The sequence below is a fragment of the Hydra vulgaris genome, chromosome 09 (genome assembly GCF_038396675.1).
Source record: "Hydra vulgaris chromosome 09, alternate assembly HydraT2T_AEP".
NCBI classification, from domain to species: domain Eukaryota; kingdom Metazoa; phylum Cnidaria; class Hydrozoa; order Anthoathecata; family Hydridae; genus Hydra; species Hydra vulgaris.
The window spans coordinates 53,307,859-53,322,500 of NC_088928.1; the positions used below are offsets into that span (position 1 = coordinate 53,307,859).

The window sequence follows — 14,642 nt, forward strand, 5'->3', positions numbered from 1 at the left end:
TAAAAATTTATTTTGTATTTAATAAGCAATATTTAGAGGATCAAACAGATAGCTTATGCTAAAACCGAAAGTTCTCATAAGAAGCTGTTTATAGGAGCAGCTCACATGGCTTGCTGTGTTTGTTTTAAGAAAGCTTTTCTCAACTCTTGTGCTCAATTTCTCCATGCCAAGGCATGTATACATATATATATATATATATATATATATATATATATATATATATATATATACATATATATATATATATATATATATATATATATATATAAAAATTTATATATATTATACATATTATGTATATATCATATATATTATGTATATATTATATATATATATATATATATATATAATATATACATAATATCTATATCTATATATATATCTATATCTATATATCTATATCTATATATATATATATATATATATATATATATATATATATATATATATATATATATATATATATATATATATATATATATATATATATATATATATATATATATTTATATATGTATATGTATATATATATATATATATATAGATATATATATACATATATATATATATATATATATATATATATATATATATATATATATATATATATATATATATATATATATATATATATATATATATATATATTTATATATATATATATATATATATATATATTAGAGTGTTCCAAAAACATCATCTTTAAAAAAGATTTCCTGTTAGCGCCTTAATACTTTAAGGGGTCTCCTTAGGCTCATTAACATTGAACAAATCCCTAATGTAGTTAAAAAAAGTTTTATAAAAGTGTTTCATGTCTGTTATAAAATGAAGCAAAATTATATCAAAGTTGTAAAATAATAATTTGTTGCAATTGTTCAACAAAGTTATAACTAATTTTTTTTTATATTAGCAAATGAATATTTTTTTTTTAACTTTGAAATAAAAATATTTTAAAGTTAAAAAATTTTAAAGGAACAAAATAAATTTTTATTTATTTTCTATTTTTATACATCAACTTAAAAAAGAATACATAAACAAACAAAGAAAACAACAACAAAAGACTTTTAATTAAACATTAAAAAAAAGAATTTAAAGACTTTTCTGATTTAGATCTAATTAAAGAAAAAATTTTTATTTAGAATCATGTCAAAGCAACGCAACAAATTATATAATAAAAAAGTTATTAAAAAAATTTTATCGAAAAAATTAGTGAACATAACTTTTTTCACTTTTATTTAATAAACTTTATGTATAAAAAATTTATTTTTATATATAATTATCATTTTTAAAATTTTCAAACAACTTTGCTATATTTGAAACCCAACATTCAAGCAGCAGTTGTGAATGTTGTGAAGTGATTAAAATTTTGGCTTAAGAACTAGAGGTCTAGAGGATCAAAGTTTGCTTCTACCATATATGCATCATTAGTTGAAAAAAGACATGAACTTCCAGGTTATATGCTATTTTGTGATGCTCTGTTTAAAGACTATAAGGACTTTTGAAGCACCAAATTAACTGAATGAAAAAAAACTTAAAAAGTTAAAAAGGATGCACTTTTAAACTTTTATTTAATACTTGTGAAACACTAATCAAATTTAATTTTAAACTTTTTATTTAATACTAATAGAGATTTTTAAAAAATCTATGGTCAAGACCCAGCCGGCACATTGCATGTCAAATAACACCACACGTTCTCAACACGTGTTAAATACCTTGAAAATTACACCAGTAGTTCTAGACACGTGTTAAATACAGCATTTACTCCGTGCTACACACCGTGCATAATGCAGTATTTTTTTCGTGCTTTTAACCTAAGTTTTGAGCTGCTGCAACTAATTTCAAACGCCGGAAATGTTTTGTTTGGAAAAAAAACAACGAGTAAAGCTGAATGCGTATAATAAAATACTTATAATAACACGTAGTAGTTAAAGTCATTTAAAATGGATAATTAAATTTTGAATTATTTAGTTTTTTTTTCTTGGTTTTTAATTTCAAACCATTTAATACAGCATCTTCAATAAACACTTAATCAATGTCAGGTAGGCATTGATTGTAAGCCAGGTAAACATTTGCTAAAAACGCCAATAATATCAAGAACGAATTTATTTTGTCAATACATATTTAAATTCGCTCAAATTCTAAATATTTCGATAAAATATTATATATATATATATATGTAAATATATATATATATATATATATATATATATATATATATATATATATATATACATATATATACATATATATATATATATATATATATATATATATATATATATATATATATATATATATATATTATATATTATTTATATATACAAATACACACATAAAATATATATACATATTATATATATATATATATATATATATATATTTATATATTCTTCCTGATGAACCTACTATTTGTTTTCTTCAACACTATGGTGAAACATAGTGTTGAAGAAAACAAATATTAGATAAGTGTTTTTACTAATTTATTGCTCTGTTCTTTACAAACATTGTGCACTCTGTAGAATACACGAACCTAATTTATATACATTATATACATACATATATGTTATATAAATTATGTTCGTGTATACTCCAAACAGAGTGCTCAATGTTCTTAAAGAGCAGAGCAATAAATTAGTAAAAACACTTATCTAATTTATTTTTTCTTCAACACTGTGTTTCACCATCAGTAGGTCCATCACGAAGAAATTCTTCTTGTATTTTTTTGTATAGTGTATTTTTTTGTAATAGTTTGTTTAACTATGTATTAAAGTGTGCATTTTATAGAAGTCACTATATTTATTTAATGGTATGAAGTGATTGGAATGCTCAAAATCTTAAAAAGATTATATGAAAAGATGAAGAGTTACCAAATCTGGTCAGTTAGCTATATAAAGAAAAGTCAATTGAAATCAGAAGATAATCAAAATTTTTTAAACCACAATTGTGATTCTGATGATGAACCACCAATCACACCTGATAAATCAATTGCTTCAGTAAAAAATGCTTATATGAGTAATATTGAATATGGTATAATATAATATTTTTTTCAATTATTAATGAGCCTAATTAATATATCTTTTCTCTATTATTCATGCTTTGACTATGTATGGGCACTTACGCTTTTATAAGTAATCTATTATCTTATTAGTTTAATTATTTGAATAAAAATAAAGTACTTTTATTTAATATTATCTTGTTAATATAAAATGTTCAGTAAAATTATGTGTGTGCTTATGTAAAGATAATAATGTTGTTGTAGAAATAACATATAGGTAACATGTTTTTATAGAAATAATATATTTTTATATAATAACATTTATAAAAATATAAATGTTGTTTTAGTAACTTTAATATTTTTACAAATTTTATTAAATCAATAACATTTATATTTTTATAAATATAAACAATTAATAAAATATAAATGCTATTATTTAAAAGTTATAAAATTAAATCTTGCTTTCTGAGATTTTTACTAACTTCAAGTTAAGTTAAAAAAAAAACTTAATTTAAAAAATCTTTTTTAAATATATTTTTTTCTTGCAGCTAATTAGAAAATGACAGAGCATAAATTCTGTGTTGCAGTTGAGAAAGAAGGGCGAAACACTGTTTAAGATATCGTTCCATGTAGTTGGATTGACATTAAAAGTAAACACTAATTGTTCAAAGAAATCCTGTTAATTAAGTTCTATCAATAATAAAGTTGTGAACTAAGCCTTCTAAATGTTGGTTTTCTTTCCTATTAATTAAAATTAAGTGTTCTAATAGTTATTTAGAGTTTTTTTTACAGTTTCTATTATTCATTTAGTTAGTTATAGAAATTGAATATTTTTAAATTTAGATTCATATGAGGAATTAGTTGAAGAGCTAAAACTTGGAACACCAAGTACAGATAAAGACAAAAAGGCATTTCAATTTTTAAGACATAAAAAGAAAGCCCGAAATGTTGGTTTTCTTTGTAAGTTTTTAAATTTCTTTTAATTAAACAAATTTTTACTATAAACTTGTTTTATTAAGGTACCTGTTTTGTAGTTACAGAGTTTAACGAGGGATGTAACCACAAATTTAAAGGAAAATTATCCAAAAGTAAATGCCAAATATAAAATATTTAATTGTCAGTGTTTCGACAATGATATTGTCAGTTTCATATAACAATAAATTTAGGCTAATTGTTTTTTTTATTATTAGATAGTATTAATGAAATTGAAGTGGATTTAATAAAAAAGAAAAAGTGCAGTAATAAACAAAAAATTTACACATGAGAATACTTGTGGTGTTATTCAATTTCAAATTATTTTTGCACGTGTTACATATTATATTATGTTCTTTTTTTTACTTTAGGCAGTTCTTTTATCTTCTCTTTTTAGTTGATTAGTTAGTTAAATACCCTAGTATCGAACACTGTCATGGTGATAGAATACAACCAACACGTAATAATGTGGTCAATAATTGGAAAAAATTGGACTTTACTGTTGGTAAGTCTTAAATATTCAGATCTATGATCAGTTGACAATATTGACATCTATGACATGACGGGACAAAATTCACATGACATGACAATATTCACATCTATGATCAGAAAATTTTTTTCTTTTATAAATGTATATTTTTAACACACTCTTCATTAGATAAAAATCAATTTCTTTTTAGTTCATTTTTATCTCAGTGTATGTACCTCATATGATTTTTATTAAACTATGTGCCCAATATAAAATACTCACGAAATTTCATACAAACTGTTAACAGTCTGCATGAATTTCCTTGAGTATAATGATATAATATACAGAGGCCACTCCTATTTACGAATGGCCACTGGAAATCATAGAAATTTCATGGAATTTCTTTTGGTCATGGAATACTTAAATTTTTCAATTAAGTCATGTAAAATTGAACTTTTCACTATTTGTTTTTACTGAAAATGATCACTAATCTTTTTCTGCCAGTGATAATTTTTAGGATATTTGTAAAAAAAAATAATTTGATACATTTGCGTGTCTTGTGTTAAACAAATATATGTGTTTGTTAATTTATAAAAAAATGTTGCTCTAAAATTGACATGAAATAGTTGCTTTTATTTTTTCAACGATTTTGAAAGAAATAATATTATTGCTGACATAATTAAATTCGAAAATGTAAGACTAAACCGGTTGAGTGAAAAAAATGTATTCGTACGTAAAGTAGTGATTCTAAAATCCTAATAATCCAAAATATTTTTTTTTGATGACTCAAATACAACATATTATATATTTGTACTTGTATGCCTTCGTTTTAGTTCAAGACCAAGCTAAAATGCTAACGCTTCTTCCTGTCACCAGTGGAATAGACACTATCTGTGAGAATGATATTGGTTACAATGAATAATACTTGGAATCAGGTTTCCTTTAACATACTTTTTAAGTATTTGATCAATGTTATTGAATTTAGTTCAACTTTATAATGAATTTACTAATAAAGAGGAGAAAAAAAGTATATAGTGAAAAGTTCTCTAAAGAACTTTTCACTATATTTCTTACTTTTTTTTATAGTTTTCGCTATATTTCTTACTTTTTTATAGTTACAGAAAATGCAAAATCACAATTATCAATGTCTAGTAGAAGGGGTGTGCAATTAAACAGTGAAAACAGCGAATACCCATTGGAGGCGGCCGAGTTTCAACGAAAAGTGATGTTGTCTTTGTTACATCAGTCACTGATTAGTTTTATTAGAAAAAAAAACTCAGTCAATTAGCTGAAGTTTTAACTAAGAACGCGGACAACGATGACAGTAGTTTATTTAACAGAATTAACCACTTTAAAGATTTTATTCTTTTTGAAGCCAAATTGAAAGCAGACGTTGAACTTCAACGGAAACTAAATTATCGTTTGATACTTTGGCTCTTTCAGCGGACAATCAAAAGGAGCATATTGTATCTATCTTAGAAAAGGATAAAGTCAATCTTATGTACGGCAATAATGTACCTGAAAAAAACTATTTTGACCACGTTGCATTAACAGAGTTAGAAACTTTATTAATGTGCATGTTGAAGTCTTTGACACAAAAGTGGAAATCATTTTCAGAGACATACCTCAAAACAAAAATGAGTGAGTGTTAAAAGCAATCGCGTAAAAGAGTAGCACCTAAACAGCGGCATCGCCTATCATTTGAAAACTTTAAAAAACTTTTATGTTATTAGTCTATACTAATTTATTTTTTAAGTCTGTAATGTTGACAAATTTTTTTACTCAATTTGTATGCATTGTTTTTGTCAGTTATATTTTAAAAGCAAAATTTACTTAAATTTGACTAATCAGTCGCATTACTATGAAACTCGTGTAATACAAAAAGTAATTTAGTCAATTAAAACAGCATTATATTATCGATAATATATATTATATATATTATGAGGTTTAAGTATAATACAAACCGCATTGCTATCACAGTTTTTACATAATTTCAAAAAGTATATAGTGTAAATCGATTGAATAACAGTAATAAAAAATTATCGTTCTTAATACTTTCTTTTCTCTCTTTTTGAATTCGAAAATTTTTAGCTTATGCTAGTTAACTCGGAAAAGTTAAGGATTTTTGCAGACAACTGAAATGTAAACAGAATTAAAATAAATGCTTCGTCGCGCATATGATTATTTAAGGCGAGAAATCTCGTATAGAACACGTGTTGCAAATGAAATACAACACGGACTAGAAACGAAACTAGTTACGTGATTTTTACGTGTCCAACGCCACGTCTTTAAACACGTGAAGGCGAGTAACAGGCGACCGTGCTCAACACGTTACAAACAAGAGTTGCAAACAAGTGTGGGAAACTAGATGTGTCGGCTGGGGTGGGAACCTAAAAGTATATCTTATTTAAAAACTAATTAAATTTAGTGTTTATTTATTGCATAGAGCAGGTTGATAGGGTGATAGCAAAGAGTTTTCAAAAATTTAATTTTTGGGACTCTTAAAATATATATATATATATATATATATATATATATATATATATATATATATAATATATATATATATATATATATATATATATATATATAACAATATTATTATATATAATAACAATATTATTATATATAAATAACAATATTATTATATATATAAAAGTATATATACAAAAAAGTGTAGATGTAACTGCTGAAGTAAAATTATACAAAAATATACAAAAAGTATAGGTTTAACTGCTACGGGCAGTATCATTAGCAAAATTGCTAATAATTGTAATAGAACATTGCAAATTAGAGTTTCGTTTGTTTCCAGAAAAATATTGAAAAATAAATGTGCCATAATTTTTAAACATCAATCTATATTTTTTCTTTAACTAAATTATATGAAAACTTACTTGAAACTCCATTGATTATAAAAAAGTTTTTAATAAATCCATCTTGAGCTTCATACCATGGATCTGAAGCATATACTTTCACATTTTCAAATGTTTGAGCTTGACTGTTAATAGTAGAAAAAACAACATCTCCATTTATTCTAATTGTGTATAAATAATATGCGCTCTGTAAAAATTGACTAACTTCAATGTTAGTCCACAAATTTAGTTTCAATGGATCTGTGTTAAAAAAGTTACTTTGGTAACCATCCATTGGCACAGTAACATACAGTGCTCCTTTACCATCTTCATTAAACCATATATCAGGAGTTCTACCATCATTGTTAGAAATATCAGTACCATTAGTAAAATGAATAACACTATGATAATCAGGAACAAACTTATTAGGATAAAAATCAAATGAAATTAAATATTCTTTATCAAGTTTTGGTATTTCAGCAATAATTTTTCCTTTCACTAATGGAGTATGGGTATTACCAACAATGTACTCTAAAATCAAAGGAAAAAAATTAATGCCCTAACAACTACCCATTTTTTTTCATTAAAAAAAAAATTGCTACACTAACTTACTTCATATATTTAATGAAGTTTCTTATATTGTTAACAATTTAACTATGAATATTATATTATCAAACAACAAATAATGTGAATAAAAAAAATACTCTAACCAACTTTTCCATTTGTAATCAATAAGTCAGCAATAGAACCATTTTGAGAATCACACAAAGGATCAGAAGCATACACTTTTACATTTTTAAAGTTTGTTACATTGTAATTTTCTACTCTATGTATATTGACTCCATTTAAGTCAACAGATAGCCAAAATTTTCCATTTGATAAAATTTGACTTATTTTAACGAAAGACCATTTATTTAAAGTAAGTGGGGGTGTTTCAATAGAGTAATTACCAATATTATTTACCACAACAAAAATAGCAAGCTTTCCAGAACCATTTTCATGAAACCAAACACCTGGATTTCGATCGCCATTTTTTACAATATTGTTATCGAAAGTAAAATGAAGAACATTTTTTAATCCTTTAGAATAACTTTTAGGTTTTAGATTAAAAGATACAGTATACTCTTTCATCATAATATTGAGAGTTCCAAGATATAAACCTTTTATTAAAGTGAGTTCTTGTCGATAGTATATAAAATCTAAATTAAATGTTTATACACTTTTTAAAAACTTATTTTTTAACTTATTTGCAAAGCCTTTTTATAAAAACTAATAATACATAACAATCAAAAGTAAAAAGTAAAATGAATAATACAAAGCTCATTTTAAAAAGGTTATGCAAAACTTATTTGCAATACTTTTTACAAAAATTAATAAAACTTTATAAGATTTATACAACATTATTTTACAATTTTAATGAGAAAATTAATTTAAAAAGGACACATAATCCATCAAAAAATAAAAATAAAAAACACAAATACAGTTGAAAATTCTCTACTAAAATAGCAACAGCCACGTCAAATTAAATTTATTATAAAAACTTTTTTTTTTAAAAAAAAACTTTATTAATTATACAATATTCAAACTAAACTTATCTTGATGTTTCAACTCCAAATCAACAACTGAAAGAAGAGTATAATAAAAATTAGGTAAAATAGCTTCAAAAGTTAAAAACCAAACTCTTTTTAAAACCATTTCAAGTTAATGTTTTTAATCTTTTGAACTTTTTTAATGCAGAGTTTGTGTGTGTATCATTAATTCTTTTCAAAGATCTCACATTGAAATTGATTTTATTGAAAATCAATTATTAAAAACAATTAATAGATAAATAGTATTGTTGTAAGAATTTTGTTCCCTATGTATGAATTTTGTCCCCTAAAAAAAATCGCCCCCTATGTATGAAAGTTTAGAGTGGTTTTACTCTTGAAATGTAAATTATCTTAAATTAAAAATCCAAAGTTTATAGAGTTTAAAACTAACAGCTTTTAATTTTATAAACTAGTTCACTCCCAATATGGTTGGGAGTAATCACTATAAAGTAAAGAGTTATAAAAATCAAAGAACATTGTTAAAGAGCAAGGATACGGTTGACAGAAAATTTAAAAAGTTGTAGATAGTATAAGTTGAGAAAGCATAAAGATGGAGGAGAGTTTCAAAACATTGACGTGAGGGGTAAAAAACTAGACAAATAAAAGCTTTTAGAGCATAAAAAGACAGCTTTAGTAGAATGATGCACCTTTGCTCAATGATGAGTCAAGTAAAAATGAGTTTTGGTTAATGGAATTAAAGATGATAGCTTGTTTGAGCAACAACTATGATAGTAATTGTAGAAAAGAGAAAGAGATGCAACTTTATGATGATGGTAGAGTGCATTAAGCTTGGCAAACTCAGTGCAGATCCAACTAAATTTATAATAAATTTTTGGACCTTTTCTAAAAGAGATTGATCATCAATAGAAGAACCAGCCCAAATGTGACAACAGTGTTACATATATAAGGACGAATAAAAAAAATGTAGAGATTTGGGATTACATTAAGCACAAATAAATGATGCAACATAGCAGATTCTAGTATATATAGCAATAAATTGTATACATGTTTTCCATGAGAGGCAAGTAGTGATAAGTTTAAAGGATAGTCCAAAAAGATACAAAGTAAAGACGCAAGTAGAAGTGACACCATATGAGGAAAGTTTATGAAGAAAAGCAACATGCAAAATATTAACAAGCCATTAATATGTCAAGAACAATAGATCTTGCCTTGCTGCCTCTATCTAATGCAAGATGGGATCATTCAATTACAGCAGTCACTAATTAGGCAGTAGAATAAAAAGATCAAAATTTATATTAATGCTTAGAGAGTTATTAGACTCAAACAACGCTATTGTTGACTAAAGACATAAAAAAGACCTCACTACTAATAGAGAGAAGACTAATTGTATGATATTTGACCGGGCCATAGCGTTTTCAAGATTTTGAACCACAACTGCCATTTTCAGCAGGCAGTAAATAACTGTGTTTTGTTGAAGTTATAATTCAAAATCCACCGCAAGCACCAATCTGTAATCTGTTACAGAACTGAAATATTGTAAAAAACATCGGTAAGAATTACTCTGTTGAATTCTTTTTGCTCAATTAGGAAATCAAACATGTGTAATTATATATATATATATATATGTATATTTATATATATATATATATATATATATAATATATATATATATATATATATATATATATATATATATATATATATATATATATATATATATATATATATATATATATATATATACATATATATATATAGTAGAAAATAAAAATACGTGATTTTCACAACTTTAAGTTTCATGCTGTTGCAATCATCAGATGAAATATAAATATAGTATGTTTGTTAAAAAATTATATACAATTGAAACTATACAGAAAAAACCTATACAAAAAAAACTATTGTAACAACTGCGATTATCTAATCTTCAGGTTTGTGGTTGCTTAATAGAAATTTATTTTTGTGACAACATTTGGAAATTAACTCTGTTTTTTTATTAGGTAGCTCTTCAACATTTTTATAAAGTAAAATTTTTCATATAAACAAAGTAAAATGTTATTGTAAGTATTTTTTTATTGAATTGTCGTAAGCAGGGGCTTTTTTAGGATAGATCAAGTTAATTCTGGTGTTTCTTTCAGTTTGTTCATAATTTCCCATATATATTTTAAGAGAGTAGTTGCATTTAAATGTTTTTTAATTGGAAATGATTACTTGGGGTTTGCATATCTCTTTTTTCACACTCTCTCTGATAAACCAATGTATGCTTTGCTGGGCGTGTTATACATTTGTAAATTATGTTTGTCCCTCTACAATATTTATTCTGCGGGCTGATTTATTTTTGTTTGCAATTGTGAGGGAGATTTTCAGTCAGGTTATTTAAATTTCTTTTTTTGTTGTGACTTTTTATAATTTTTGAAATGTTTTTTGAACAGCTGTTTAAACAGTTTATGCAATGGGTTTGAAGGTGGGAAATGCTTATCTATTACTTGCAAAAAGATTCGACCAACATTGGTAGAGACGCTTTTATTGTAGGGTGGGTTAAACCAAATTATATTCCTTTTTCTTTGATGAGGTATCATCTTTTGGGTTGTTTAAAAGTTTTTAAAACTGTTTTGTTTAAGTGCTTCTTTCTATTCTGTTTTTGAGGAGTTGAATATTTTCTATCGGAAGAATTTTGCGATAGTTGATCATTAATGGAGAGAGGGATCTGCTTTAGGACTTGGGGCGGGTGGTTTGATTCAGTCTGGATGAAGAGTAGTTGGTAATTTTGTTTCTTTTAAAAGGTTGGTAGGAGTTTTTTTAAAGAATGAAAGTTACATCAAGAAAAATAATGCTGTTTCGATTGATTTGAATATCTATTTTAAATATGATGTTATTAAATATCTCAATTATATTTTTTCTGACTTAATCTAACTGTGCGGTAGTTGTTTTGCGCATTACCATCAATCCATTGTTTCGGTAAAGACATATATCATTTTTAATAATGGTTTTGGATAAAGAGTCTAAAATGTATAAACCCACCAGTTCACATACTTTGGCTCCGTCAAAACTTCCCATTGTGACGTCAAAACAATTCTTATACTCCTTTTTTTATCCATGTTTCATTTTTAAAAAATAATAGCAATTTTCTTTTTTTATTGCTGATTTTAGTGTGTTGTTTTGCAAATATTACGGCGTTGTTTAGTATGTCTTTTGTGATGAATGGGTAAAATTCATTAATGTCGAGTTTTATAAATACACAGTGTTGCTTGTCGCTTATGTTTGTAAACTATTTGATTACTTCAGCATTGTTTTTCCATTGGTTTGATTTTAATTTCTTTTTTATTTCCTTGTTGATTTTATCTAGTTTTTGCTAACAATGCCGAGTTCACTTTTTCCTGGATTTAATCAGTGGTAAGATTTTTGATTTCAAAAGTTGTTTTTGTGGTCTTTTAATGAATTGAATGTTTCTGGTGATTATATTGATTTGTTTGTTTATATTTAGTTTAGTTACTATGCTTTTTGCTTCAAGGTTGATTGAATTTTCTAGTTTTTTAGGGGCTTTTTTGTATGTTTTTGTGATGTTTTTATTTAATAGTTTAGAGTAATCTTCGGGGTTAATTGGTAAATGTTGTTAGTTTTGTCGACAAATATTAGGGTGAAAGGGTTAGATTTAATTTTTGATACGTTGTTCTTTAATTTTTTTTTGAAATTTGCTTCGGCATTTCTTAAACTTATTAATTTTACTAAGTTAAATAGTTCTGTCTTAAAGTTTTCAAATTCTTTGCATTTTGAATGTATTTTTTTTGTTTTTAAATCAAAACTTTCTTGTGTACTTGTTTTTGTTTTGTTCGTTGTTTGGTTCGTGTACTTGTTTTGGTACTTTTGTTTGTTGTTTGTTTCGTGTTCTTGTTTTATATATATATATATATATATATATATATATATATATATATATATATATAAATAGATATATATAAATATATAATAATAATAATAATAATGATAAGCTGCGGCGAACAATAAAATGTTGCTTGAAAGAGGTAGCAACCCTTTAGCTCTTTGCCAGTAGACAATGAGCTGTAGCAGCAATTCGGTACATTAACTGTAATTCTAGTGCTGGCTACAGTGTTTTTCTAAGCGGTTTTTAAATTCATTAAGATGACGAGAGTCAATCACAGTTTGTGGGAGTGAATTCAATCGGTTTACTACTCGTTTTTGGGAAGAAATTGAGTTTAGTAGAAATAGCACGCATGTTGTTATTGAGGTCAGAAGCATTAAAGAGCTCTTTGTATTGACGATGAAAGTGTCCTCTAGTTATTCGCACAGATGGATAGCCGATTTGTGGGTTAATCCAATAAAATTTTCTAAGTTTAGGTTTGAGAGTAACACTTGTATGTAGTTCTCATTAAGTCTATTCAAGACTGATGTCTCATCAATCACAGAAAATGTGCGCTTTTCGAATGTTGGCAGCAATTGACTCAAACTTAAAGAAGTAAAAACAGATCAAAAGTAATTGTTAAGGATCGTAGCTATATGACTTTCGTTAGAAATAATGTTTCCATTTGACTCTTTCATTGACCTTATTTGATTTTTAACTTTAAGTTTCATTCTTATATACCTATATATAAGTTTTGGATTTGTCTTGGCTTTTTCGGATATAGATTTTTCATATTGAGCTATAAAATGAGTTAGAGTTTGTTTTAATTTATTGCAGCTATTATTGTATAGTTTAGTGACCAGACGCCAGTTTGGATTTTTGCTTCTATAATAAAGTTTTTTTTTATTCTTATAGCAGAGAGTACTTCTTTTGTGCTCCATGGTGTGTGTAAAACAGAATAATTCGATTTGATTGCTGGTATTTGAAGATTACGTTCTTCAATATAGATATATTGGAATACATTATAACATTCATTAACATTTAAATTTTTAAAACGATTGACCCAGTTGATATCTTTGAAATACATATTTAGTTTATCGAAATTACCATTTTTAAAATCTTGTCGTGATGGAAAAAACCGATTTCTAGGAGGGTTTGAAGATTCTACAGCAAAATTCCAAGTTAGAATTAAATGAGCTTGTCCTTTTTTAGTGCACCCCAGTTGAGAATGTCTTTCAAGAGAAAAAATGCGTTGACATGACTCAGTTAAAACAATATCTAGAGTGCTAGATGAACCTAATATAAAGTTCAATTGAAAAGTATAAAAATTGACATGCTGTGTTAAATGATTTGAATCAAATGTTTCCATAAAGTCTTCAGCTAGTGAGTTTGTGGTAATTGCTGTGTTGTTATGCCGTGTGGCATGGTCAGGATTAAAATCTTCTGCGATAAGAAGGCCAGAGTAGTGTTTTTTTTCAACTAAATTAGATGCAAAATTTATAGAGGCTTTAAGTTGATTATATACAAAGTTATTGCTGAGAGGTGAACGGTATATGCAACCAACTAGAATTTTTTTAGTTCCAAGATTAACTAAACACCAAACTTGTTCAGAGTCATTGTTAAGTTTAAGATTTGTTTACTTATGGCTTATTAGTGTACCAGATATATAGATGCAGACTCCACCATGAAGATTAATTTTGTGATCACACCTATATGTGATATAATTAGTGAGATTAAAGATAGAGCTTTTATTAAACCATGTTTTTGTTATAAAGACAAGATTCAGTGGTGCTTTTGATATATATGTATATATATATATATATGTATATATATATATACATATATATATATATACATATATATATACATATATATATATATATATATATATATATATATATAAATATATATATATATATATAAATATATATATATATATACATATATA

General features: G+C 25.4%; 1 protein-coding gene across 1 annotated transcript in view; it reads right to left on the minus strand.

The window, feature by feature from the left end:
• LOC136084861 (uncharacterized) overlaps window positions 1–14,642 on the minus strand; it is a 138,392-nt gene that overhangs the window by 50,506 nt on the left and 73,244 nt on the right. The window contains exons 9-10 of the mRNA XM_065806046.1: window positions 7,999–8,487; window positions 7,331–7,819 (exon numbers count right to left, since the gene is read on the minus strand). Coding sequence (XP_065662118.1) covers window positions 7,331–7,819; window positions 7,999–8,487 — 978 coding nt within the window. The remainder of the gene's footprint in view (window positions 1–7,330; window positions 7,820–7,998; window positions 8,488–14,642) is intronic.